The sequence below is a fragment of the Maylandia zebra genome, linkage group LG22 (assembly GCF_041146795.1).
Source record: "Maylandia zebra isolate NMK-2024a linkage group LG22, Mzebra_GT3a, whole genome shotgun sequence".
NCBI classification, from domain to species: Eukaryota; Metazoa; Chordata; class Actinopteri; order Cichliformes; family Cichlidae; genus Maylandia; species Maylandia zebra.
In genome coordinates, this window is record NC_135187.1 from 1,113,827 (window position 1) to 1,137,664 (window position 23,838).

General features: G+C 44.3%; 1 protein-coding gene and 1 long non-coding RNA gene across 2 annotated transcripts in view; one reads left to right on the forward strand and one right to left on the reverse strand.

Annotated features, from left to right (window-relative positions):
- Positions 1 to 13,847: 13,847 nt before the first annotated feature.
- LOC112431907 (uncharacterized) lies at positions 13,848 to 14,911 on the forward strand. The gene is made up of 3 exons (XR_003022709.2): positions 13,848 to 13,983; positions 14,147 to 14,324; positions 14,707 to 14,911. It is a non-coding gene; the product is annotated as an uncharacterized LOC112431907 (long non-coding RNA).
- Positions 14,912 to 15,555: 644 nt separating this feature from the next.
- LOC143414769 (uncharacterized) overlaps positions 15,556 to 23,838 on the reverse strand; it is a gene marked incomplete at its 5' end in the record, with an annotated part of 33,602 nt that continues 25,319 nt past the window's right edge. The window contains one exon of the mRNA XM_076879603.1: positions 15,556 to 15,659. Coding sequence (XP_076735718.1) covers positions 15,556 to 15,659 — 104 coding nt within the window. The remainder of the gene's footprint in view (positions 15,660 to 23,838) is intronic.

The window sequence follows — 23,838 nt, forward strand, 5'->3', positions numbered from 1 at the left end:
CTATCAATCACCTGGATCACCTGCTGAGAAAGAAAAAAGAAAGCAAGCAGAAGAGAACAAGAGTAATAGAATAAACAACATCACAATGATATATGGGAATATGACAGTAAATACTAAATATTAAACATTATTGTGCAGCACATAAGATCAACAGAACACAGTGTGCTTTGAGGTAGGAGCCAAAAAGGGTGTAGTTTGTGTGTGTGATCACCCGTGTGTACACCTGTGAGCATGGACGCGCTTGTTTTTAAAAGGTTCCTTCATGTAATGATCTGCTAGAGGGTGTGGGGGGGCCACAGCCCCGTCCTCCAGGGCATGAAGCAGGTGTGGAGGAGATCAAAACTCCAGACATCCAGAGGCCCCCAGAACACAAGAGACCAAGGAAGACCAACAGAGGGGCAGCCGCGCCACTGTCCCGGAAAGAGCTGAGGAGAGTCCCAGATGAGGGCTCACTCAGCAGCCGCGGAGCAGAAGCCAGGGGGAGTTGCAGTGACGCGCCCGTGAGCTCCGCCGGCTGCCAGCTGCGCCTGAGTGACCGAGCCCCAGGCCGAGAGGCCGGGGGCACCCCACCTCCGAAGTGGCCCGAGCGAGCCCCAGGCTCCAGGCCCCGATAAGCGGCCGCCAAGGAGTGAGCCGGTGTGTACCCGGACGCCCATCCCCGGACACAAAGAACCACCAACGCACCGATGTCTGAGGGAGATAGGCCTCCAAACCTTGGAGGGCCTGAGGTGTCCCCAGAGAGGTGGCGCCTGACACCCAACCTGACATATAGACACAGACATACAGGCACACACATATACAAACATCCATTCCCACCCTCATGCTCTCATATGCACTTACTCCACACTCAACCAACGTGGAGACAGACATAAAGAGACGTTGTACACACGATCACACTCCCCAAGCGTACTCTACAAACCGGGTCTAGGTGCCCCCGCCCCTGGAGGGAGGAACTGCACCCAGACCCAGGTGGTGTTTCCCTTTTCCCTGTGGTGGGGGGAGGCAGACCGCCCCGACTCCGCAGCAGCAGGAAGGCTCCACACTCCAGACCGCAGTCGGACGGCCAACTCCTCCTCCTAGCCCCCCTGCTCCAGCAGGTCGCAGAGAATGGGGGTGAGAGAAGACTCCAAACCTCCCTCCACCCGCTCATTGTAGTGTTGATGCATGTGTGTTCTAAGGTGCAATTAAAACCCAGGAGGGCTTGGAGCTACCTGCCAGAGAGCAGCAGGTAAGCGCATGGTCCCTCCTGCTAGCCCTCAATGTCTACGTGTATTTAAAATTGAGAGGTGGGCACCGACGCCAGGGGTGAGGTGTACACCCTGATGGTACTTTGGATTCCGTGTATCGTGCCCACCCCCAAGATCCTATATGTATGTGTAATGAGAGCTTCTTCAGTTCTAAGGTCAAATGGTGGAGAGTCCCAGATATGAACCTAGTGGGAGTTTCCCAAGAAAGGACACACGCATGTAAAGGAAGCACTCAAAACGTGCGGCTATCCTAAATGGGCGTTCTTAAAGTCAGCAAAGAGGCACAGAAAAGAAGACCAGACACCAGCGAGGGAAGATAAGAAGGACAGACGCAACAACATTGTCATCCCCTATGTAGCCGGTGTATCAGAGAAACTCAGGAGAGTTTTCTCCAAGCATGACATCCCGGTGCATTTCAGACCCAGCAACACGCTCAGACAAAAACTGGTTCACCCGAAAGACAAAAGCCCTTTATCAGTCAGCAAAACCTTTGAAAATAAAGTTAAAAGTGCAAAATTGAAATTCCTCCAGTGGGCCAGGCCGGCCTACTTGTCTAGCTGGTTCTGACCCCTGGGCTGCATGTTTGATACCCATGGCCTACATGGACAACAAATATGCCATCAGACCCAAAAGCTCATCATGGGATTCTGTTTGATGATTTCAGGTCTGTTTGATTCTGTTCATGTGTGCCTGGTGTTCCAAAGATCATAAATTTAGAAGTGAATTCCTTAATTATCAAATGTTTGATCTTTTTTTGACAAGGAGGTTGCAAAGAGTTAAGGTGGGTGGCAAGCTTCTGATACATAAGTGTTGCAGAATAGGGTTGCCTCGAGGAGTTCTTCTCTCCCTTTCACTTTGTACTGATAAAACAAAAGAAACTCTAAAGACGTGTGGATGACTGATTGAAATGAGAACATGCTAAGTTTCATGTGAGAAACAAGCTCAGATACTTTATTTTCCTTGCAGATTCAAGCTGCTTGCAGTTCCTTTCAAGATTATGAGTTGTACATTTTGGGAAAAGGAAGATGCTTCAATTATCCTCGGATATTTATTTTTATGAAGGGGAGTACATATAGTAACGAAAAGCTGACATAGATACGCAGCAAAATTGAGCCATGTCTAAAAAGGAGGGATGGTACCAATAAAAACAGAACATTTACAAGTTAAAAAAATATATTAATTTAAGCCAAAAGCAAATATCTTATAGACCTAAGTGTATGGATACCTGAGCTGTTCCATGCACCCATTCCTTGTAAAAAAACAAAACAAAAAAAAAACGTATTACAAAATAAAAGTATTGGTGGCTAACAGTAGCAGCATCCAGGAGGAGAGCTGGTAAAGCCCGGAGAACGGATGTTTTTCAAAGTGATAAAAAGAAAATAAAGTGTGGTAATTTACCTCTGGGGCAAAGGGCAAGACAGCCAAATGAAGTACCAATGAGATTTGAAATCAGATCACTGGATTCCAGAGTGCAAACCATTACACACCAACCCTACTGTGGAAAGCCCTCAGCATTCAATAATATTTATACAGGGCCAAGTCACAACAAGGCAGTTATATCTGTGCAGGAAATCAAGACTTTTCTGAAGAGACTGGATTGCCAAGGTTGTAGACTCTCACTGCTGCCACTAGATGTCACCAAAGTCTTTACGTGGCTCATCACAGTGTGGTGTCAAATTTTTCAGAAGGAATTTCAGAAGAAAGTTCTGTTATTTAAAAAGATTTCATTTGCGTTAGCAGTTGAAATTACAAGTGTATACAGCGCTGTGGACCTCTGTGTGAACCAGCAGCCTGCTCCACAAAAAGGATAAACCTCAAATGGGCTCTACAACTTTATATAGTGAGACAAAAACAAAGATTACCATGGCTGTCTTGCTCCCACACTGACGTGGCTGTCTTGCTGTCTCCTTGTGAATTCTCCTCGTACATTCGTGACCTCGTCTGGTATCTGCTCCCTCCTCTGTAAGAGACAGAAAAGAAAAACAACCCCTGCCTAGCCTTGATAATCTAATGTTATTATCCATTGTTCTTCTGCTGATTCTAAGTTCTAATCTGCTGCTTCCTGTGACAGAGATGTATTTCTGAAGCTTGATGAGATGTTGACGGAACAACAACTTTGTGTTTGTTTTCCCACATCAGCTGATGGCTTCTGTTTAGGGTTGGTTTGTTTAAAGACCAACCCTAAAAAATCCACCAGACAACACAACACACACATATGTATGATCTAAAAAAAAGCCAACAGAAAAAACAGCACTCTGTTACCAGGTAAAGTACTGTAATCAGCTGATTCTGTTATAATTTGCGCAGGTTTACTGGTTTTCCCTGATTTAGTTTAAGCGGCACTGGGCAGAGATTATTCCCTTTGAGGCGGTCTGGCTTTCCCACGCCTCAGCTGTCACACCTGCCCTCCCATCTGGTGATCAACCCAGCGGTAATTAAACATTAACATGAGTGCTCAGTCTTCACCAGGTAGTGAACTCACTCAAGGTGTTAAGTCAGGTCAAGAACATTTTTGTGTCAAGTCAGGTTTATTTGTTTAGCATGTTTCATCAAGTGTCGGCCGAAATGCTGAACAGAGGGACAATGTAATCCAGGGGTCCCCAATCCCAGTCCCCAATCCCAGTGTCCCTGCAGGTTTTAGATGTGTCCTTGATCCATCACAGCTGATTTAAATGGATGGATGGATCTGCTCAACATGTCTTGAAGGTCTCCGGAGGCCTGGTAATGAACTAATCATGTGATGGAGGTGCGTTGACCCAGGGTGAGATCTAAAACCTGCAGGGACACCGGCCCTCGTGGACTGGGATTGGGGACCCCTGATGTAATCAAAGAAAATAAATAATTAAGATAACTGAAGTAAAAAAGATTACAAAACATCCACATATACGCACAAGCAAACTGTTATATACAAATGTCTATACAAGTGTATATATGTAGAGGTACACATGCACATACATATACGTGCATATATATATATATATATATACAGAGACACATGCGCTGTCAAAAAGATCTGAAAGACTTGAAAAGGTCAATCTTGAAGTTCGATTTGAAGATTTTGAAAGAGGAAGAGAATTTTATAAAAGACGGAAGACTGTTCCAGAGTCTCGGAGCGGCGATGGAGAAAGCTTGTCACCTCTTGATTTTAACTAGAAGCCTGGAACCAGGAAAAGCATCTGACTGGAGGAACATAGAGTTTGAGTGGGTAGGCGCAGGCTAAGGTGATCTGAAATGTAACCTGGAGCCAAACCATAGAGGGCTTTAAAAACCAATAATAAAACCTTGAAATCACTCTATATTTAATTTGCAGCCAATGTAAAGATGCGAGTATCTGAGTAATATTCTCTCTCTGTCTCACGGTCATTTTTGTGTCCTGTCTTGTTCCCTATTGGTTCCTTTTTCCTCCTTTTTCCTGTGATATGGATTTCCCCTCCCAGTCTAAATACTCACCTGGATCCACATCGCAGGACAAGTGACAGCTTGGTCTTGTTCGACTGTGCACAGATCATAACACTCAAAGGAAACATGCTCACTGTGACATCAGCAGATGCCATCGTTCAGGACTGAGTTACTAATATGACTAATGTGTGTGTCATGTATATGATGCTGTTGCGTTAGTTTCATATGTGAGGGGATTTTACTGCAGTGTGCAGTTATGGCTCACAGTCTCACTTTATATAAAATCTGCTGTTTCAGATTCCTTCATGTATACAGTGGACTGTATTTTCTGAGTTTGTAGTCTCTCACTGCTGCCACTAGATGTCACCTAAGTCTTTTTGTTTCACTAGCTGGGCCCACGTCCTCATTTTAGCTTGGGCAGCATTTTTTAGTAGAGAACAGCGGATGGCTTAACCAAGAATTGAGCTATGGTTTGGGGAAGGCCTCATTGGTGACTGGCAGCGGCTCCTGGTCCTGACAAATCCCCATGTACTAATGAGAAAAAAGGGTAGAGAGGGTGGAGCACAAAAACTAGAACGAACAGCTTGTACAACTGGGAGGGGGGGTCACATAGGACCTGGAAGGGCCCTGTTTGGAGGAGTGGTCTCGCTCCTGAAATTCAGATAGTTAATCTCCAATTATTGTTCCTTTATCTTTGCCTTCATCCTACAGTCGCCTACGCTGCCCCACACATCTCACATATGGAGCTAAAGGCTGAAATCCATCTGCAACTTAACATAAATACACATTTTTCAGTGTGCCCATCATAGTCTCAAATTGTTCCTCCCTCAGTGTTACATGAATGTGGTGGCTGCTACACAGGCTCCGTCGGTTCAGTGGAAAGTCAGAGATGCTAGCATTATGGGTCTAATCTCTTCTTGGGTTACGAGTTAGTTTGAACGTGTAACTGCTGAACAGCCATAAATCATGTTGGCTGAATATGTTACATGTTTATGATGGTGCCCCTTAAACTGAACACACGTCCAGCTGTAGATGATATTGCATTGGTGTTCTACTTTATTCAACTTGTTTTATGAATCTTGTTGATCTGATGCTCAGATATATGAGGTGTGGTGATTGAAGCTGCCTCTCATTGCATAAACTTTCAGCCGCACCTAGTTTATAGTTTAGCCTGTTGTGCATTAACAGGCACTCAGAATGAGAATTTATTGTTTTGTGCTGCAGGCGTGTCCAGGAGATTTATCAGCAAAATTTCCTGTAATCACTGGTGGGAGATACTATTGCTTTTAAGATGGTAATGCTTCATTACAAGTAAGAGTCCCGAGTTGCACTTTGTTTTATGGTACAGAATATGGTGTCATTATTAACCTCATCTATGTGTTTTCAAATCCAAAATACACAGTTATTACAAGACGTTATGACAAGACAATAAATCTTTTTTTTTTTTTTTTTTTTTTTTTTTTTGTGTCCCGTTTGGATCTTTACCATCAGAATTGTTGTCTTAAGGCCAAGAAAGATGCCAGGCGGATTTATTTTACCAAGTGGATCATCATGGCCTTGCCATATTGGTCCATTTGATTGACCTTTATTATAATTATGGATTTATTTTATTTTCAGTTGCAAACGGGACAGACATGACTGTGTGATAGGACAGGGGGAAAGAATGAAAGAAAGAGAGGGAGAGAAAGAAAACAACAAAGAGCAACATAATAAAAAGAACAGCACCATCACAATAAACTAGCTAGCAGTAGATATCAGTAGATACTAAATAATAAACGATATTGTGCAGCACGCAAGATAGACAGCGCACAATGTGCTTTGAGGCAGCAGCCAAGAAAGCTTTAGTCCGCGTCTGTGAATACCTGTGTGTACACCTGTGTGGATCAGCATGCTTGCATTCCAAAGGTTTCTCCATGTAACGATCTGCTAGAGGGTGTGGGGAGCCACAGCCCCGTCCCCAGGGTATGAAGCAGGTATGGAGGAGATCAAAACTCCAGACATCCGGAGGCCCCAGAACACAAGAAACCAAGGAAGACCAACACAGGGGCAGCCGCGCCACTGTCCCAGAAAGAGCTGAGGAGAGTCCCAGATGAGGGTTCACTCAGCAGCCGCGGAGCAGAAGCCAGGGGGAGTTGCAGTGACGCGCCCGTGAGCTCCGCCGGCAGCCAGCCGTGCCAGAGTGACCGAGCCCCAGGCCGAGAGGCCAGGGGCACCCCACCTCTGAAGTGGCCCGAGCGAGCCCCAGGCTCCAGGCCCCGATAAGCGGCCGCCAAGGAGTGAGCCGGTGTGTACCCGGACGCCCACCCCCAGACACAAGACAATAAATCTAGTGGTCCTTATTTTAACATAGTTTTATTTCATGACAGGGTGATTTGTTGCTCACTGAATATATATATATATATATATATATATATATATATATATATATATATATATAAAACACCCAGCACTCCCCTGCGGGCGGTTTATCCTTCAAGCTCGGGTCCTCTACCAGAGGCCTGGGAGCTTGAGGGTCCTGCGCAGTATCTTAGCTGTTCCCAGGACTGCGCTCTTCTGGACAGAGATCTCCGATGTTGTTCCCGGGATCTGCTGGAGCCACTCGCCTAGCTTGGGAGTCACCGCACCTAGTGCTCCGATTACCACGGGGACCACCGTTACCTTCACCCTCCACATCCTCTCGAGCTCTTCTCTGAGCCCTTGGTATTTCTCCAGCTTCTCGTGTTCCTTCTTCCTGATATTGCTGTCATTCGGAACCGCTACATCGATCACTACGGCCGTCTTCTTCTGTTTGTCTACCACCACTATGTCCGGTTGGTTAGCCACCACCATTTTGTCCGTCTGTATCTGGAAGTCCCACAGGATCTTAGCTCGGTCATTCTCCACCACCCTTGGGGGCATCTCCCATTTTGACCTCGGGACTTCCAGGTTATACTCGGCACAGATGTTCCTGTACACTATGCCGGCCACTTGGTTATGGCGTTCCATGTATGCCTTGCCTGCTAGCATCTTGCACCCTGCTGTTATGTGCTGGATTGTCTCTGGGGCATCTTTACACAGCCTGCACCTGGGGTCTTGCCTGGTGTGATAGACCCCAGCCTCTATGGATCTTGTGCTCAGAGCTTGTTCTTGTGCTGCCATGATTAGTGCTTCTGTGCTGTCTTTCAGTCCAGCTTTGTCCAGCCACTGGTAGGATTTCTGGATATCAGCCACCTCCTCTATCTGCCGGTGGTACATACCGTGCAGGGGCCTGTCCTTCCATGATGGTTCCTCGTCTCCCTCCTCTTTCTTGGGTTTCTGCTGCCTGAGGTATTCACTGAGCACTCGGTCAGTTGTGGCCATCTTCCCAATGTATTCTTGGATGTTCGTTGTCTCATCCTGGACTGTGGTGCTGACACTCACCAGTCCCCGGCCCCCTTCCTTCCGCTTAGCGTACAGCCTCAGGGTGCTGGACTTGGGGTGAAACCCTCCATGCATGGTAAGGAGCTTTCTTGTCTTTATGTCAGTGGCTTCTATCTCCTCCTTTGGCCAGCCTATTACCCCAGCAGGGTACCTGATCACGGGCAGGGCGTACGTGTTGATGGCCCGGATCTTGTTCTTACCGTTCAGCTGACACCTCAGGACTTGCCTGACCCTCTGCAGGTACTTGGTGGCTGCAGCTTTTCTAGCGGCCTCTTCATGGTTCCCATTCGCCTGCGGGATCCCCAAGTACTTGTAACTGTCCTCTATGTCTGCAATGTTGCCTTCTGGTAGTTCAATCGCCTCAGTTCTGACTACCTTCCCTCTCTTTGTTACCATCCGACTACACTTCTCCAGTCCGAACGACATTCCAATGTCATTGCTGTATAGCCTGGTAGTGTGGATCAGTGAATCGATATATATATATATATATACATACATACACACACACACACACACACACACACACACACATATACACATATGTATATATATATACGGTCCTAAGCCAATCGGTGCGAGCCATCCACCCTGGATGCACCAACCACGGAGGAGCACCTGCACACTCAAATTTACGATATGATATGATCACAGTCGTAACACCCCCTTTCCCAAGAATTAACATTACCCCCAAAATGTTTAATTCAAGGAGAAAGTGCTCTAGACAGAGTATCAGCCAACACATTCTCTTTCCCTTTCTTGTAATTGATCTCCAAGTTAAAATCTTGCAGTAACAAGGACCAGCACATAAGTCTTTGATTGGAGTTGCGCATTTGGGAAAGAAACACTAGTGGGTTGTGATCGGTAAACACCTGCTCAGGCAGCACACTTGACCCGACATAGACCTCAAAATGCTCAAAAATGGCCTCTTTTTCAGTGGTGTTATAATGGGTCTGGTGTCTGTTAAACTTTTTTGAAAAGTAGCAGACGGGATGATCTACGCCGTGACCATCTTCCTGTAACAGAACAGCGCCTGCGCCACACGAGCTGGCATCAACTTCTATGGTAAATGGTAAATGGCCTGTATTTATATAGCGCTTTACTTGTCCCTAAGGACCCCAAAGCGCTTTACATATCCAGTCATCCACACATTCACACACTGGTGATGGCAGCTACATTGTAGCCACAGCCACCCTGGGGCGCACTGACAGAGGCGAGGCTGCCGGACACTGGTGCCACCGGGCCCTCTGACCTCCACCAGTAGGCAACAGGTGAAGTGTCTTGCCCAAGGACACAACGACCGAGACTGTCCGTGCCGGAGCTCGAACCGGCAACCTTCCGATTACAAGGCGAACTCCCAACTCTTGAACCACGATCGCCCCCAGTTTCTAGTTTAAAAGGGTGCTCAAAAGTCGGCGCAGCTAGCACTGGTGCACTGCACAACAATGCTTTGGCAGACTCGAATGCCACCTGACACGCTGGAGACCAAATAAAAGACTTTAAGGGGCTAACAAGATCAGTTAGGGGACTAACCACATCAGAAAAATTTCTGTAAAACCCTCGATAAAAACCAGCCATTCCTAAAAAACGACGCAGAGCTCTTTTTGTCTGCGGGACAGGAAAATCAACAATGGCCTGTACTTTCGCAGCAACAGGGCGCACTTGCCCCTGTCCGACCTGTTTCCCTAAATAAATAATAATGGCTTTACCAAACTCACACTTAGAGAGGTTTAATGTAAGAGAAGATTCACAAAAACTTCTGAACACCTCAGAGAGCGTTTCCAGATGTTCTGACCATGTTGGAGAATAAATGACAATGTCATCCAAGTATGCCTCACAGTTTCTCACTCCAAACAATACCTTCTGCATCAGACGTTGAAATGTTGCAGGTGCGTTTCGCAACCCGAAGGGCATTACAGTGTATTGGAGGAAATGATCTGGAGTTACAAACGCGGAGACTTCAGAAGCTCTGGGGGTTAACGGGACTTGCCAATACCCTTTTAACAGGTCTAATTTATGATGTATGTGTCAGGGTCCTGGGTCTGAGCGACCCAGGATCCCTGAGCAGTTATGAATTATATTATTAGTATTATTATATGTATTTTGGTGTTGCTTCCCTTCTCTGTGCTTGTGTGTGTGTATATATATATATGTGTGTGTGGCTGAGCACCTGTTTATAGGCGGCGTCAGGCCTGGAGGGTGTGGTCCTGCAAGGGGACTGGCCACACCCGAAGCCACACACCTGCTGCTGATCAGGCCTCGTCGGGGGAGCTACTTAAGAGAGTCTTGGAGCTCCCACCGACGCGGGATCATTCCATGAGACTCCACGTTAGTCTTCTGCTTAGTTAAAGTCTGAGTGTATGCCTACTGGAATTAAGTGTCTTGACGGCTGCCTCTGTCATTTTCCCCTCAGGAGGAGCGTGGAACATCGGAGGGCAGCAGGCACGGGGTGTGTGTGGACACACGAGAGTGGAGAACACGGAGCACGGACTTTTTGGGAAGACACGACACGGGAGTCACGGGAGAGCACGGGGATTTACTGTTATTGTTTCCATCACTGTAAATAAACGCACTGTTTATACACAGAGTACCGCGCCTGGGTCCTCCTTCCCCACTCCTTCCACGGTGTGCCATGCCGCACCGTGACAGTATGTAGCTGAGCCGACACGATCAATGCAGTCCTCCGTTCTGGGGAGAGGGAAAGAATCAGGTTTTGTGACTGCATTAACCTTTCTGAAATCGGTACAGAAACGTGGGGTGTCATCTGGTTTAGGCACGAAAATACAGGGCGAACTCCACACACTGTTACTGGGCTCAGCTAACCCATGTTTAACCAGGTATTCAACTTCCTGTTGCATTAAAATCCGCTTGGTTGGATTTAGTCTATAAGCATGTTGTTTTATTGGCTTATCAACTTCCACAACGATATCATGAAACAGCACAGACGTCTGCTGAGGATGGTCAGAGAAAAGCAGCAAATTAGCTTCAATCAGATCAAGGATATCTTCACGGGCGGAATCTGACAGATGCGACAGAAACGATTCTAAGTTTTCTAACACTTCTGAGTTTCGCAAACGGGCCACAGGCATACAACTGCTCTTGTCAATCAAGTCATCATCTTGCAAAACATACAATGGTGGTGCCGAACACACAGAGACAGGCGCAATGGGAGAGGTTTTTTCAGCTGCCGCATCCTCTCTGGAAACATATGTAGCTGTTGCTGTTCTGTGAGTTTATTGTGCAAGTGGTGTGATATGCCCATGTAGAAAGGACGGCACTGCAACGCTGGACTTGCCTTTACTCTGGGCTCCCTCTTTATTCTGGCAACTGGTACAAACAAAACAGCACACAGTCTTCATTAACAGTGTGCAAAGCAACTGCAACATTCAGTTCACCAGCTTGGGAGTTTTTTTCCTTTTTCTTTCCAAACATAACACTTAACAAATGACTACCCAGATAGCAAGGAGACATTGAACAGATGTTGATTTTCCATCTGAACCATCAGAATCGTCAGGATTGAAATGTCAACACAAAACCAATGTTGAAACAACATTTAAATACTGATGAAACCTGACACTGACATTGAATTAACATTGATTCACTGTTGTTCTGTCATCGTTGATTGTTGATCTATTTATAGTTGACAAGGTGACAACAATCACGTTGAAAAATCATCAATTTATAGTTGAGCGGGAAATCAAAGCTGCTACCATTGGACTATTCCGCAGCACCCCTATCACATTGGTACATCCCTCCAGGTAACCATTGTCTTGTACAGTAGAGCGGGACATTAGATTTACTCTCAGCGGAATTGACCGGAGAAGGTATAAGTTCATGCACTGCACTGGCCTGCACCACGATTAGTATAAGGTAAGAATGAATGACTTTTGTTCTATTCGTTATTTCCACGGTCGCATTTGAATAACAGTAAAAAAAAAACAACAACTTGTTAATGTAAAGTTTCGGATAAAATGTGGGAGCCCGAAATTGTGTCTACTTTCATCTTACAATCCGGCAACAAATAAATTGCACTGTGAACAAAGTCTATCAACAAAGAAAACATTTTCGTTTCATACTTTTCCGTTATATTCCCTTACAAAGCTAGCTTTAACGCTTCGAGGGTTCCTTTGTTCTTGCCGTCGCCTCGGCGCTTGACGCAGACTTTCGCTCTGTTGCTTTTTAGCATAGTACTACAAAAAATTGTAAATATGATTGATAAACGTAAAGGTAACTGTATAAATGTGTTCAATGACTTTGTTACTTTTAATGATTGGAGAGCACCCGTTTCGATTCGCACTCAATTCAAACTTTACGTTGCACGCTCACCTACCTTTACGTTGCACGCTCACCTACCTTGCTTTTGCACCTTTTGTCCACACGTAAACTGCGTTTTTGTTAACTGAAAACTGAGATTTTTAAAGACGCCTGCCAGGGCGGATATTTTCGAAAACTCAGTTTAGCATTTATGTGTGGACGAGGAAGACGGAGAAAACGCAGCGTCAAAGGTGTGCGCCTATTTTGACGCCACACTGTGCGCCAAGTTTTTGCCTCGGTGCCATGAATTCCTACAATGGCAGACTTAGAGAAAATACAGTTAATTTTATTATCTTCAGTGTTTAAATGCTTACATATACACACGCAGTTGTATGTAAAAAAAAAAAAGAGTTTGTTTTATCGGGTTTGCTTGTAATTGTTGCCTATATACATTTTAAGCTATTATTTATTATTTAGTTCAATCAATAGATCAAGTTTTGTAGTGACTATGAAATATATTGTAATTATCTGTTTCCTGTTTATCCTAGACAGGACAAAAAAGGACTCCAAATTTTAAAAAAAAGATAAAAATGAAAGACTGGTGCATTGTGCAGTTTAGCACTGGTGGTACAGAAATAGTCCCTAGATCATGGATAAATGGAGAGAAATTGTCATGGCCTCCATATCCTCCGTGAGACACATTCAGGATCCACGACGCAGTAAAGAGGAGAGTTCATCCTGGTGCAACATGGCTCACCTATACACCAGTCCGACTTCTAATAAGCCATGGTGGGTATCATCTGGATTGGTGTTGTATAAATGTAACAATAACAAGTTTTTCGTGTCCTAATTTATGTCTGGCCATACATTGTGTTTGTACTTCCAGACACATTTCACGAAGCAGAATGCAGTCTTCAGAAATATCTAAGTGAACACTGTGATACGTCTGACCTTCAGTCCGAAGCTGAAACTCAGACCAGTCATAAAAGAAAGCACAAGTAAAACTGTTTTTATTTCACAAACACATCTTTGATTGCTAAGAATTTATGATCTTGTCTTTTATACATATCTGTGGTGCTTGCATACTGCAATATCACCACATAATATAGTCCAAAAAGTGGAAGCTTGTAAACTTTTTATAAATGCAAAACCGTGTACACTTGTGCACTTCAAAAATTCCTTGTATACTGTACCTTCTTGCACATCTCCGTTTCCTGTGTGTGTTGTTATAAATCAAACTGTAACTTTAGGAAAAAATATTCCAAAAGCACATTTGTAATTACTTATGACCATTTTCAACTTTTTTTCTTTAGACCAAATCCCCTGTACACATATAGTGACTCAGAGGATGAGCAGCCCACAAAGAAATGGTTTCCCCGGGCCCCTCGAGTGAAAATACCAGGTAATAAAATACTGTCTAGTGTCTTTGTACATATCTGTGTGTGACACAAGGAGACTTTTGACAAGTTGTCTGTATTCTTAAATACTTAAAAAAAATTATCTTTTTCTGTCAGACCTGACGAGAGCTGTTAACGAACTCCGTGAGGAGGTCAGAGCCATCCGCAATATCAGCTGCAATGAATCGGTAGATGCTGGGGTACTGCCTCTGGATTTGCCCTTGCACAACATTGAGGAGCTAAACAATGCAGAGCCAGCTCTTCAATCACAAGAGGCAAATAAGGCAATGGTAAGTATATAAAGGTTATGTACACTTTGTAACTATAAAGTGTAATAGCTGTCAGATGTGATTTAAATACATAACAACGACCTGTTGATTAAACACACAAGCACTTGCATACACATTTAAGACATGAGACACGCTAATTCCATCTCTTAAAATGTGTCTATAGGTGAGACGCTTTGCCTTGATTGGAGGGACCACACTGGAGGTGCGAGTCCGCCGTGTAATGACTTATGCTATTACAAACGAGCTGGCCTCGGTACTAAACTGGGCAGGGAAAAAAACCAAGGACCAGACAAAGCAAAAAAGGGCATTTAAAGATACAGCGCTCTGCAAATGCATATTTGGTAAGTTTTACCGTTTTTTTGCTATATTACTTTTTCTTTCTTAATAACAAGACTTTCATGTCCGGTTAATCTGGAGATGGAGTCTTTGGTCTTTGGCTTGTTTAGTCCTCGGGTTGTAGTTTGTACAGCCCGAGGACCCCATGTTTATTTTGTTTTAAAGGATACACGGCACACCATGCTAATAAGACTTATCACTTTTTCCACTCATAGCTCTTTGGGAATCAAATGCAGCAGTTTGCAGATTTACGCCTGGTGACTTTCATGTTTATCAGCCTAGGAGTTTACATACTTTCTCCCCGCTGAAGACAGTTAAAAAGAGCTTATTCATGTGCTCTAATTCACTTTTTTTGTTTGTGTGTGTGTGTGTGTATTTTTGTCCTAGATGGCCTGACGCAGCAGTTAGGGGCAAACTCTATGTCCGAGTTTGTCTTTGCACAAGCAGTGCAGAAATGGCTCCGATACGCCCCAGATCGTTTGGGTGGTGCAGGACGCACATCATGCATCCCCATCCCAGAGTAAAAAATTACAATCTTCTGTGAAACATATAAATGTAAATAGGAAACTGTCTTTTAATAAAGTATTTAGCAAACGAAACATGCCTATTGACCTTTTTTTGTTTATTTTTTTCTCTGTTACATCACATGCAATGCTTTCTTATTTTAGGATATTAATATTGACATGATACATTGTGAGACATTTGTTTTTTGTTTTTTGTTTTTTTTATAAAGGGTGTCCAATTTGAGGAATAAGTACAATTATGTGTTTAGGTGGTTGAAGTATTGATGGAAACATGCAGTAGTTTAGTATTGGTTAAAATACCTATAAAGAAAGGTAGATTTCCAGTCATGATTTAACTGTTTTAATAAAAAGCAACTGTGCGAAAGAGGTGGAAAATCAACACCATAGCTCACCCCCAATTTTGTTGATGTTGTGTTGTATATATTTATACAACACAACATCAACAAAGTCTTTCTTTTAAAAGTTCTAGCTGAAACCAAACCTGTGATCGTATAGTAGCAGTATTATTTATTTATTTTTTTCTATACAACAGCATCAATTAAAACTTATACTTAACAGCGCCTACCTGGTACAAAGAAAACAGCACACAGTCTTCATTAACAGTGTGCAAAGCAACTGCAACATTCAGTTCTGTTAAAAAGAATTAGAACAATTACAATCTCATAGAGAAGCACATACACATAGCCTTTAAGCATGTTAAAGTGGCAAACACTCAGTTTTCTCTTTCATCAGGAGTTTTTATTGCATAGCTAGTGTCACTTATCTTTTTGTCCACCTCAAAGGGACCGGAAAACTGAGCATGGAGGCTAGACCCAACTAAAGGAAGCAACACCAGAACTTTTTCACCAGGAGCAAAATGTCGGACCACCGTCTTTTTGTCATACCGGGCTTTCATGTTGCCTTGAGGTTGTTCCAAATTGTCACGGGCCAACTGACATGCACGGAAAAGACGCGCTTTAAAACTGCAAACATAATCTAACACATTATGTTCGGCTTGCTGCGACTCGGATAACCACTTTTCTTTAAGCAGTCGCAGGGGACCGCGCACAGTGTGTCCAAAAACTAAGCCAGCCGGACTAAATCCAAGGGATTCCTGAGTGGTTTCTCTAACAGCAAAAAGCAAAAGTGGAAGTCCCTCATCCCATTCTTTACCAGATTCAAGGCAGTATTTGCGCAACATAGTTTTTAGGGTTTCATGAAATCGTTCCAGTGCACCCTGACTGGGTAACCCAAAAGTTGAAAAGAATTTTGTGAGGGCTTTCACAACGTTCTTTGCCTTTAATGAACGTAATGGAATTGCCTCTGGAAAACGAGTGGCAGCACAACGGGTCCACACAGTCCAGCCGCGCTGGAATCGGGTGAAGAGGCGCTGGCGGAATCAGTTTATTTGGCTTTCCCACTACCTGGCAAGTATGACATGAGCGACAATATTTCACCACATCCGATCACATTCTTCTGCACCTCTGTGGTTGTAAAAGCAGTTGTATGTGAGTGTCAACTGTTAGTTGTGTTAGATTACCACTGTCAAGTTTAATAATCAAATTGGATATTTATGTTGATTGGTTACATTACAAGGAGATATCAGACCCCATAAAACCACAGTCATATAGTCTGGATTATCAGAATCACTCAGACTTTTGCTTTAAAATATCATAATTTTTATGCGTATATACTCTCTCTGTGTGTGTTTATATACAACTGCAGGATGTCACTCAATATTCTCCCACAGTTTGTGCTTGCTTGTTTTGTCTTCCAAATACTGCACGGTCTTTAATTTACAAAATGTGATGAGAGAACTATTGTGAGTTGCAGCAAAATTTAAAAAAAGCTGAATAAGTTAGTATTAACACTGACTATTGTAGAGAAATTATTATTATGAGAAATTATTCTCATCCTTTTTTTTTTTTTTTTTTTTTTTGCCTGTCCCGTTTGGCTCTTTTGCCATCAGAATTATTGTCTAAAGGCAAAGAAAGATGCCCAACGGATTTACTTTACCAAATTGACCATCCCAGCCTTGCCGTAATGGTCCATTTGATTCATCTTTTATTGTTTATTTTATTTTCACTTACTGAATACGGGACAGACTTGACTGGGGGAAAGAAGGGGAGAAAGAAAGAGGGAAAGAGAAACAGCTGAGAAGAGGGACGGGGGAGAAGGGCAAAAAACAAAAACTAACAGAACGGGCAGAGAAAAAAAAGAAAAAGCATATGGATCACCTGCTGAGAAAGAAAAAAGAAAACAAGCAGAAGAGAACAAGAGTAATAGAATAAACAGCATCACAATGATATATGGGAATATGACAGTAAATACTAAATATTAAACATTATTGTGCAGCACATAAGATCAACAGAACACAGTGTGCTTTGAGGTAGGAGCCAAAAAGGGTGTAGTTTGTGGGTGTGATCACCCGTGTGTACACCTGTGAGCATGGACGCGCTTGTTTTTTGTTTTTTAAAAGGTTCCTTCATGTAATGATCTGCTAGAGGGTGTGGGGGGGCCACAGCCCCGTCCTCCAGGGCATGAAGCAGGTATGGAGGAGATCAAAACTCCAGACATCCAGAGGCCCCCAGAACACAAGAGACCAAGGAAGACCAACAGAGGGGCAGCTGCGCCACTGTCCCAGAAAGAGCTGAGGAGAGTCCCAGATGAGGGCTCACTCAGCAGCTGCGGAGCAGAAGCCAGGGGGAGTTGCAGTGACGCGCCCGTGAGCTCCGCCGGCAGCCAGCCGTGCCTGAGTGACCGAGCCCCAGGCCGAGAGGCCGGGGGCACCCCACCTCCGAAGTGGCCCGAGCGAGCCCCAGGCTCCAGGCCCCGATAAGCGGCCGCCAAGGAGTGAGCCGGTGTGTACCTGGACGCCCATCCCCGGACACAAAGAACCACCAACGCACCGATGTCTGAGGGGGTCCGCCACTGGCAGGGGACGTGGTGGTGGGGGGAGATAGGCCTCCAAACCTTGGAGGGCCTGAGATGTCCCCAGAGAGGTGGCGCCTGACACCCAACCTGACATATAGACACAGACATACAGGCACACACAGATACAAACATCCATTCCCACCCTCATGCTCTCATATGCACTTACTCCACACTCAACCAACGTGGAGACAGACATAAAGAGACGCTGTACACACGATCACACTCCCCAAGCGTACTCTACAAACCAGGTCTAGGTACCCTTGCCCCTGGAGGGGGGAACTGCACCCAGACCCAGGTGGTGTTACCCTTTTCCCTGCGGTGGGGGGGAGACCGCCCCGACTCTGCAGCAGCAGGAAGGCTCCACACTCCAGACCGCAGTCGGACGGCCAACTCCTCCTCCTAGTCCTAGCCCCCCTGCTCCAGCAGGTCGCAGAGAACGGGGGTGAGAGAAGACTCCAAACCTCCCTCCACCCGCTCATTGTAGTGTTGATGCATGTGTGTTCTAAGGTGCATTTAAAACCCAGGAGGGCATGGAGCTACCTGCCAGAGAGCAGCAGGTAAGCGCATGGTCCCTCCTGCTAGCCCTCAATGTCTACGTGTATTTAAAATTGAGAGGTGGGCACCGACGCCAGGGGTGGGGTGTACACCCTGATGGTACTTTGGACTCCGTGTATCGTGCCCACCCCCAAGATCCTACATGTATGTGTAATGAGAGTGTGAGTAATGTGAATGTCTAAGTTGTGGGATAAAATTGAGACAGAGGCAGCCAGAAGGGGACAGGGGGGGGGGGGGGGGTTGCCTCCTCTGCACCCTGGTGACATACCCCTACTCCAAGGTCCTGCATGTGTGGGTGGTTGTGGTGGAGCGGGAAGAGGGAGGCAGCTGGAGATGGGGAGGGAAGGAAGGGAGGGGCAAGTGATCCCTCCCTGGGGCCAGCTCCCCCGCTGACCCCAGTAGGCACCCCCATACTCGCGACCCACCAGGGAAAGGGGGCCCAGGCCCATCCAGACCGGGGCCCAGCGCAACAGCGCCTCCCGGCCCCACAGAGGCCGGGACAGTCCACCCAACCCCACCACAGAGAAAACTGCACCCACCCCACCATCCACTCCTCTTCCAGACTACATAAGACAATAAACACCCAGGCTGAGATCTTCCTCCACCTCTCCTGTATCTCCCCCTCCTGCAGAGAGAGCCCCTGAGGAGAGGAAAGCTCCTGCAAGATGTGACAATCTTCCCCACCAGTTGAAGAGCCCCCCAGGTGGCTCGATGCACCGGCGGCACCCTGCTCCAGGGCTGGGCCCCCATGCACCCACCCGCCCACAACCCCGGCAACACACCAACCAGGACCCAAGCCCCCGAGGCCCCAGCCCGGGCCCCAGCCCAGAGACGGAGCGCCCCCAGAACCTCACGCCCATCCCGGACCCACCCAGGGGCAGCCAGGCTACCAGGTCAGTAACCCACGTCCGTCAGCACAGACCCTCCCCTAGCCCCGCTGCACGCAGCCGCGAGGAAACAGTCACCCGAGAGCCAACAGAGCCCCCAACCGGACGTGACCGCTACCCCGGGTTGAGCCCCCCAAGGAAGATGCCTCCCGGGAACCCCCCGACGCCCTAAGCCTGTCCCTACCCCCTCACCAATCACAACAGTGAAGGCGGGACCAAACTATGACCCCCCACCCCCACTAGGTGATGGAGCTGATCAAAGGAGCCCAGAGCAATTGATCTGATGTGGTGGCAGAGGCTGTGTCAAGACTAATGTAATCTAATAGATAATTTCTATATTGGTTAGAATTAAGATTATTTTTATTTTTCCAGTTCATGAGGACTGTTTTCTTGGCTATGCATAGGGCAGTGAAAACCATATGGGCGATATTCTTTTCTGAAGTGACATTATCTAAGCTGCCCAACAAACACACTAAGGGGGAAGTTGGAATGTTACATTTCAGACACTTCGATAAGTCTTCACATATCTCGCGCCAAAACTTCTGAACTGGTGGACAGAACCAAAGAGCGTGGATATAATTGTCCGGTGAATTGGTTTGGCAGTGTGAGCAGTTGTTGGTAGACGTAAAGCCCATCTTGAACATTCGATGACCTGTATAGTGCACTCTATGTAATATTTTGTATTGAATTAATTGAAGACTGGGATTTCTAATTAGATGAAAGGTTTTTAAGCAAATCTGAGACCAGAAGTTTAGGTCTAAGTTAACTGATAAATCCGCTTCCCATTTTGCAATAGGAAGTGATATTGATTCATCTGTTTTAGAAAGCATTCTGTATATTTTGGAAAGTAATTTGGGGGGTTTAAGAGTAAGAAATTGAACCACACTTGGTGGTGTTTGTAGTTCAACTTGACCCGGTTTAAATTTCTTTTTTACTATGGATTTAATTTGTTGATATTCTAAAAATCTTTTCTTGTTGATCCCATATTGTGTAACTAGTCCGTCAAATGAAATAAATTATGTTCCTTCTAGTATATGTTCTAAATATTTGATTCCTTTACCACTCCAATCTGAAAAGTTTATCATATTATTGTTTTGTAATATGTCAGGGTTGTTCCAGATAGGTGTACGTTTGCATGGGATTAATGAAGACGCTGTCAATTTTAGAAACTCCCACCATGCTGTCAGAGAAGAGCTGATGTTGATGCTTTTAAAGCATTCATGTCGTTGGATGTTTGAGCTGATAAATGGTAGGTCTGAGATCTCTAGATTATTGCAGAGTGCTTGTTCTACATCTAGCCAAGGTTCATCTAAGAGGGTGTGTTTTAGCCATCCTGAGATAAACTGAAGCCTGTTGGCTAAGAAGTAGTGCTGAAAGTTAGGCAGTTCTAGTCCTCCTTTATCCTTGGTCTTTTGTAGTGTTTTTAAGCTTATACGTGGGGGTTTATTTTTCCAAAGGAATTTGGACATACATGAATCTAGAGATCTGAACCAATCTTGTGGCGGTTTAGTTGGGATCATTGAGAATAAATAATTTATTTTTGGTAAGACCATCATTTTTATAGCGGCAACCCTTCCCATGAGTGATATGGGTAGACATTTCCATCTAGCCAGATCATCTTCTACCTTCTTTAAAAGTGGGATATGGTTTAATTTAGTTAGATCTGCAAGCTTGGGAGAAACATTAATACCTAAATATTATATATTTCCCGATTGCAGTGGTGTAGAAGAGGAATTATGGAAGGAGCAATTAATCGGTAGGACTGTAGATTTTGACCAGTTAATTGAGTAATCTGATATTCTTGCAAAAGAGTTTATCAATTCAATCACCCCAGAGATATTGGTTTGTGAATTTTGGAGAAAGAGTAACACATCATCCGCATAAAGGCTGATTTTATGTTCCACATTCTTGCATTTTATGCCCTTAATTACTGAATTCTGTCTAATTGCTGCTGCTAGTGGTTCAATAAAAATTGCAAACAGTGAAGGGGAGAGTGGGCATCCCTGCCTGGTGCCCCTCAAGAGACAGAAGTTGGAGGATGTCTGGTCATTTGTTCTGACACAAGCTGTTGGGGAATTATATAATATTTTTAACCAGTTTATGAAAGAGGATCCAAAACCAAATTTGTGTAAAGTTGCAAATAGAAATTTCCAGTTAACTCTGTCAAACGCTTTTTCTGCGTCTAAAGAGAATATTGTAGTTTCTAGGTTTTTACTGTATGAGTAGTCTATCAAATTAAGTAATCTACGTGTATTTGTTGATGAGTGCCTACCTTTTATGAAACCAGTTTGGTCAGGATGAATTAAGAGGGGGGTTATTTTCTCCAGTCTCTTTGAGAGAGCTTTGCAGATTATTTTAAGGTCTACATTTATAAGGGATATTGGACGATAGCTTGAGGGATATACAGGGTCTTTGCCTGGTTTTAGCAGGAGATTAATGTTTGCAGAATTCATATTTGATGGAAGGCTGCCCTTTTCTTTGATTTCCAACAACGTTCTGTAGAAAACTGGTGCTAGAATCGACCAGAATTCTTTGTAGAATTCTGCAGGAAAGCCATCTGGACCTGGAGCCTTATTATTGGGCATACTTATCAGGACTTCCTGGAATTCACCTGGTGTCAGTGGTGAATCCAGTGCCATTGCTTGAGTGTCCAATAATTTTGGAAGAGTTATGTTGTCCAAAAACTGATCAATTTCTTTTTTAGATGGGTTTATTTGTGGTGAATACAGCTGGTTTGCTAGAAATTGACCGGATTTATTACCGTGTTCGTAATTTTGTAGGCGTAGTCTTTGTACTAAGAATTTTGTTCTTTTATCAATTATCTCATTTAATTCTAGTTTTGTTTTGCGTATTTTGTTCAATGTTTCCTGATCTTGGTGGGACGCGTAGGCTTCTTCTAGTGATTTGATGTTTTTTTCTAATTCCTGAATATTTTTGTTTTCTTTTTTCTTTTTATGTGATGAGAAAGAAATTATTTTACCTCTCATCACAGCTTTCCCTGCTTCCCATAGAACAGAAGCTGATGTTTCGGGAGTGTCATTATAGTCTAAATATGAAGTCCACTCTTTTTTAAAATATTTAATAAAGTCTTCATCTTTAAGTAGTGATATATTAAATCTCCAGTTTTTTCTTGGCGTAGTATTATTCTTGTGCATTAGTGTTAAAGATACAGGACCATGATCGCTGACAGCTATAGGATGAATCTCAGTGTCTGAAATGTCGTTCAGCAGTGAGCTGCTGACCAAAAAATAATCCAGACGAGAGTAGGAGTGATGGACATGTGAGAAAAAAGTATATTCCTTATAGGGGTGGGTTTTTATAATCGATTCATCGATTAAAATCGATTCTGGCTTGGATAACGTAAAATCGATTCATTTAAATCCTGAATCGATTTTTTTAATATAAATTTATTTTGCTTGAAATGCCAGAATCTTTGGTGACATCTCACAAAATTTCAAGAACCACCAAACAGTTAAGACAGTAAATGAGAGCAGGTACAGGGATTCTGCACATAGACTTAAACACACAGTGCGACCCGCGGATCAGAATCAGTTAGATGTCGCCTTTCTCACGGTTGGGGCTGAAAGCCGACAGCTCGCTGATCCTGATGTTTCGGCGGGTCCGCGCTTTGTGTTTACGCCCTTTTTGCGCCAATTCTAAAGCTGTTAGTTTGATCTCTCTCCAAACAATATTGACCGAACCAGCAGCAAAAGAAGATCCAAACGATTCACATAAAATTGTCATGAATTCACTCTGACTTTTACTGTTTTGCTTCCACCGCGATGCACAGCTCTCTCTCTCTCTCTCTCTCTCCCTCCCCCCCCCCTCTCTCTCTCTGTACTTCAAGAACAGTTTCCCTTTCTTCATTATTCGCTTGCTTGTTACGCACCAGTCTACCGTAGTTTACAGCGCTGTCAGCCGCTGTTTTTTTCCCTTTTACATTCTTCCGAAAAGAAAACCTCATTTCTGCTGTTCAATACTGAACAAATTTAAACTTTTTAAAATTATTCAAAATGCAAAACGCTTAACCGTGTCTCTAATAAAACCGCTGTAACTTCAGAGGTAATGTTCATATGTTGATTAATGGTTTTCTTTCGTTTTTGATGTACTGCAGAATATTTTTATAAAATCCCAGGCCAGGAAAATCACCTTCATGTTTTTCTGTGTTTTATCTTCAGCTACTTTGACACAAAGGCATCTGCTGTGATGCCCACACCTTTGATAAAGTCTTGCGTGTGTCAGCTTCCTTTTTATTGATACAAAAATATGTAAATGTACTGATTTGAATTATAATATTTCTGACTGTCAAAATTTCCCAGATTTAAATCGAATCGAATCGAATTAAATCGAATTAAATCGAATCGTGGATCGAATCGATTCGGGACCTTGTGAATCGGAATTGAATCGATTCTAGAAATCAGTGACGATACCCAGCAATAATTCCTTACTGGTGGGGTGAAGGGAGCGCCATGCATCGCGAAGACCAAAGTCACTCATATACTGTTTGATTATATTTGTGGACTGCCAATTACGCTGAGTTCGCGCTGTATTGAGCCTATCCATGTCTTCATTTAGTCCAAGGTTGAGGTCGCCTCCAAGAACAAGTGTGCCATCTAAGTGTTCAGAGAGTGCACTGAAAA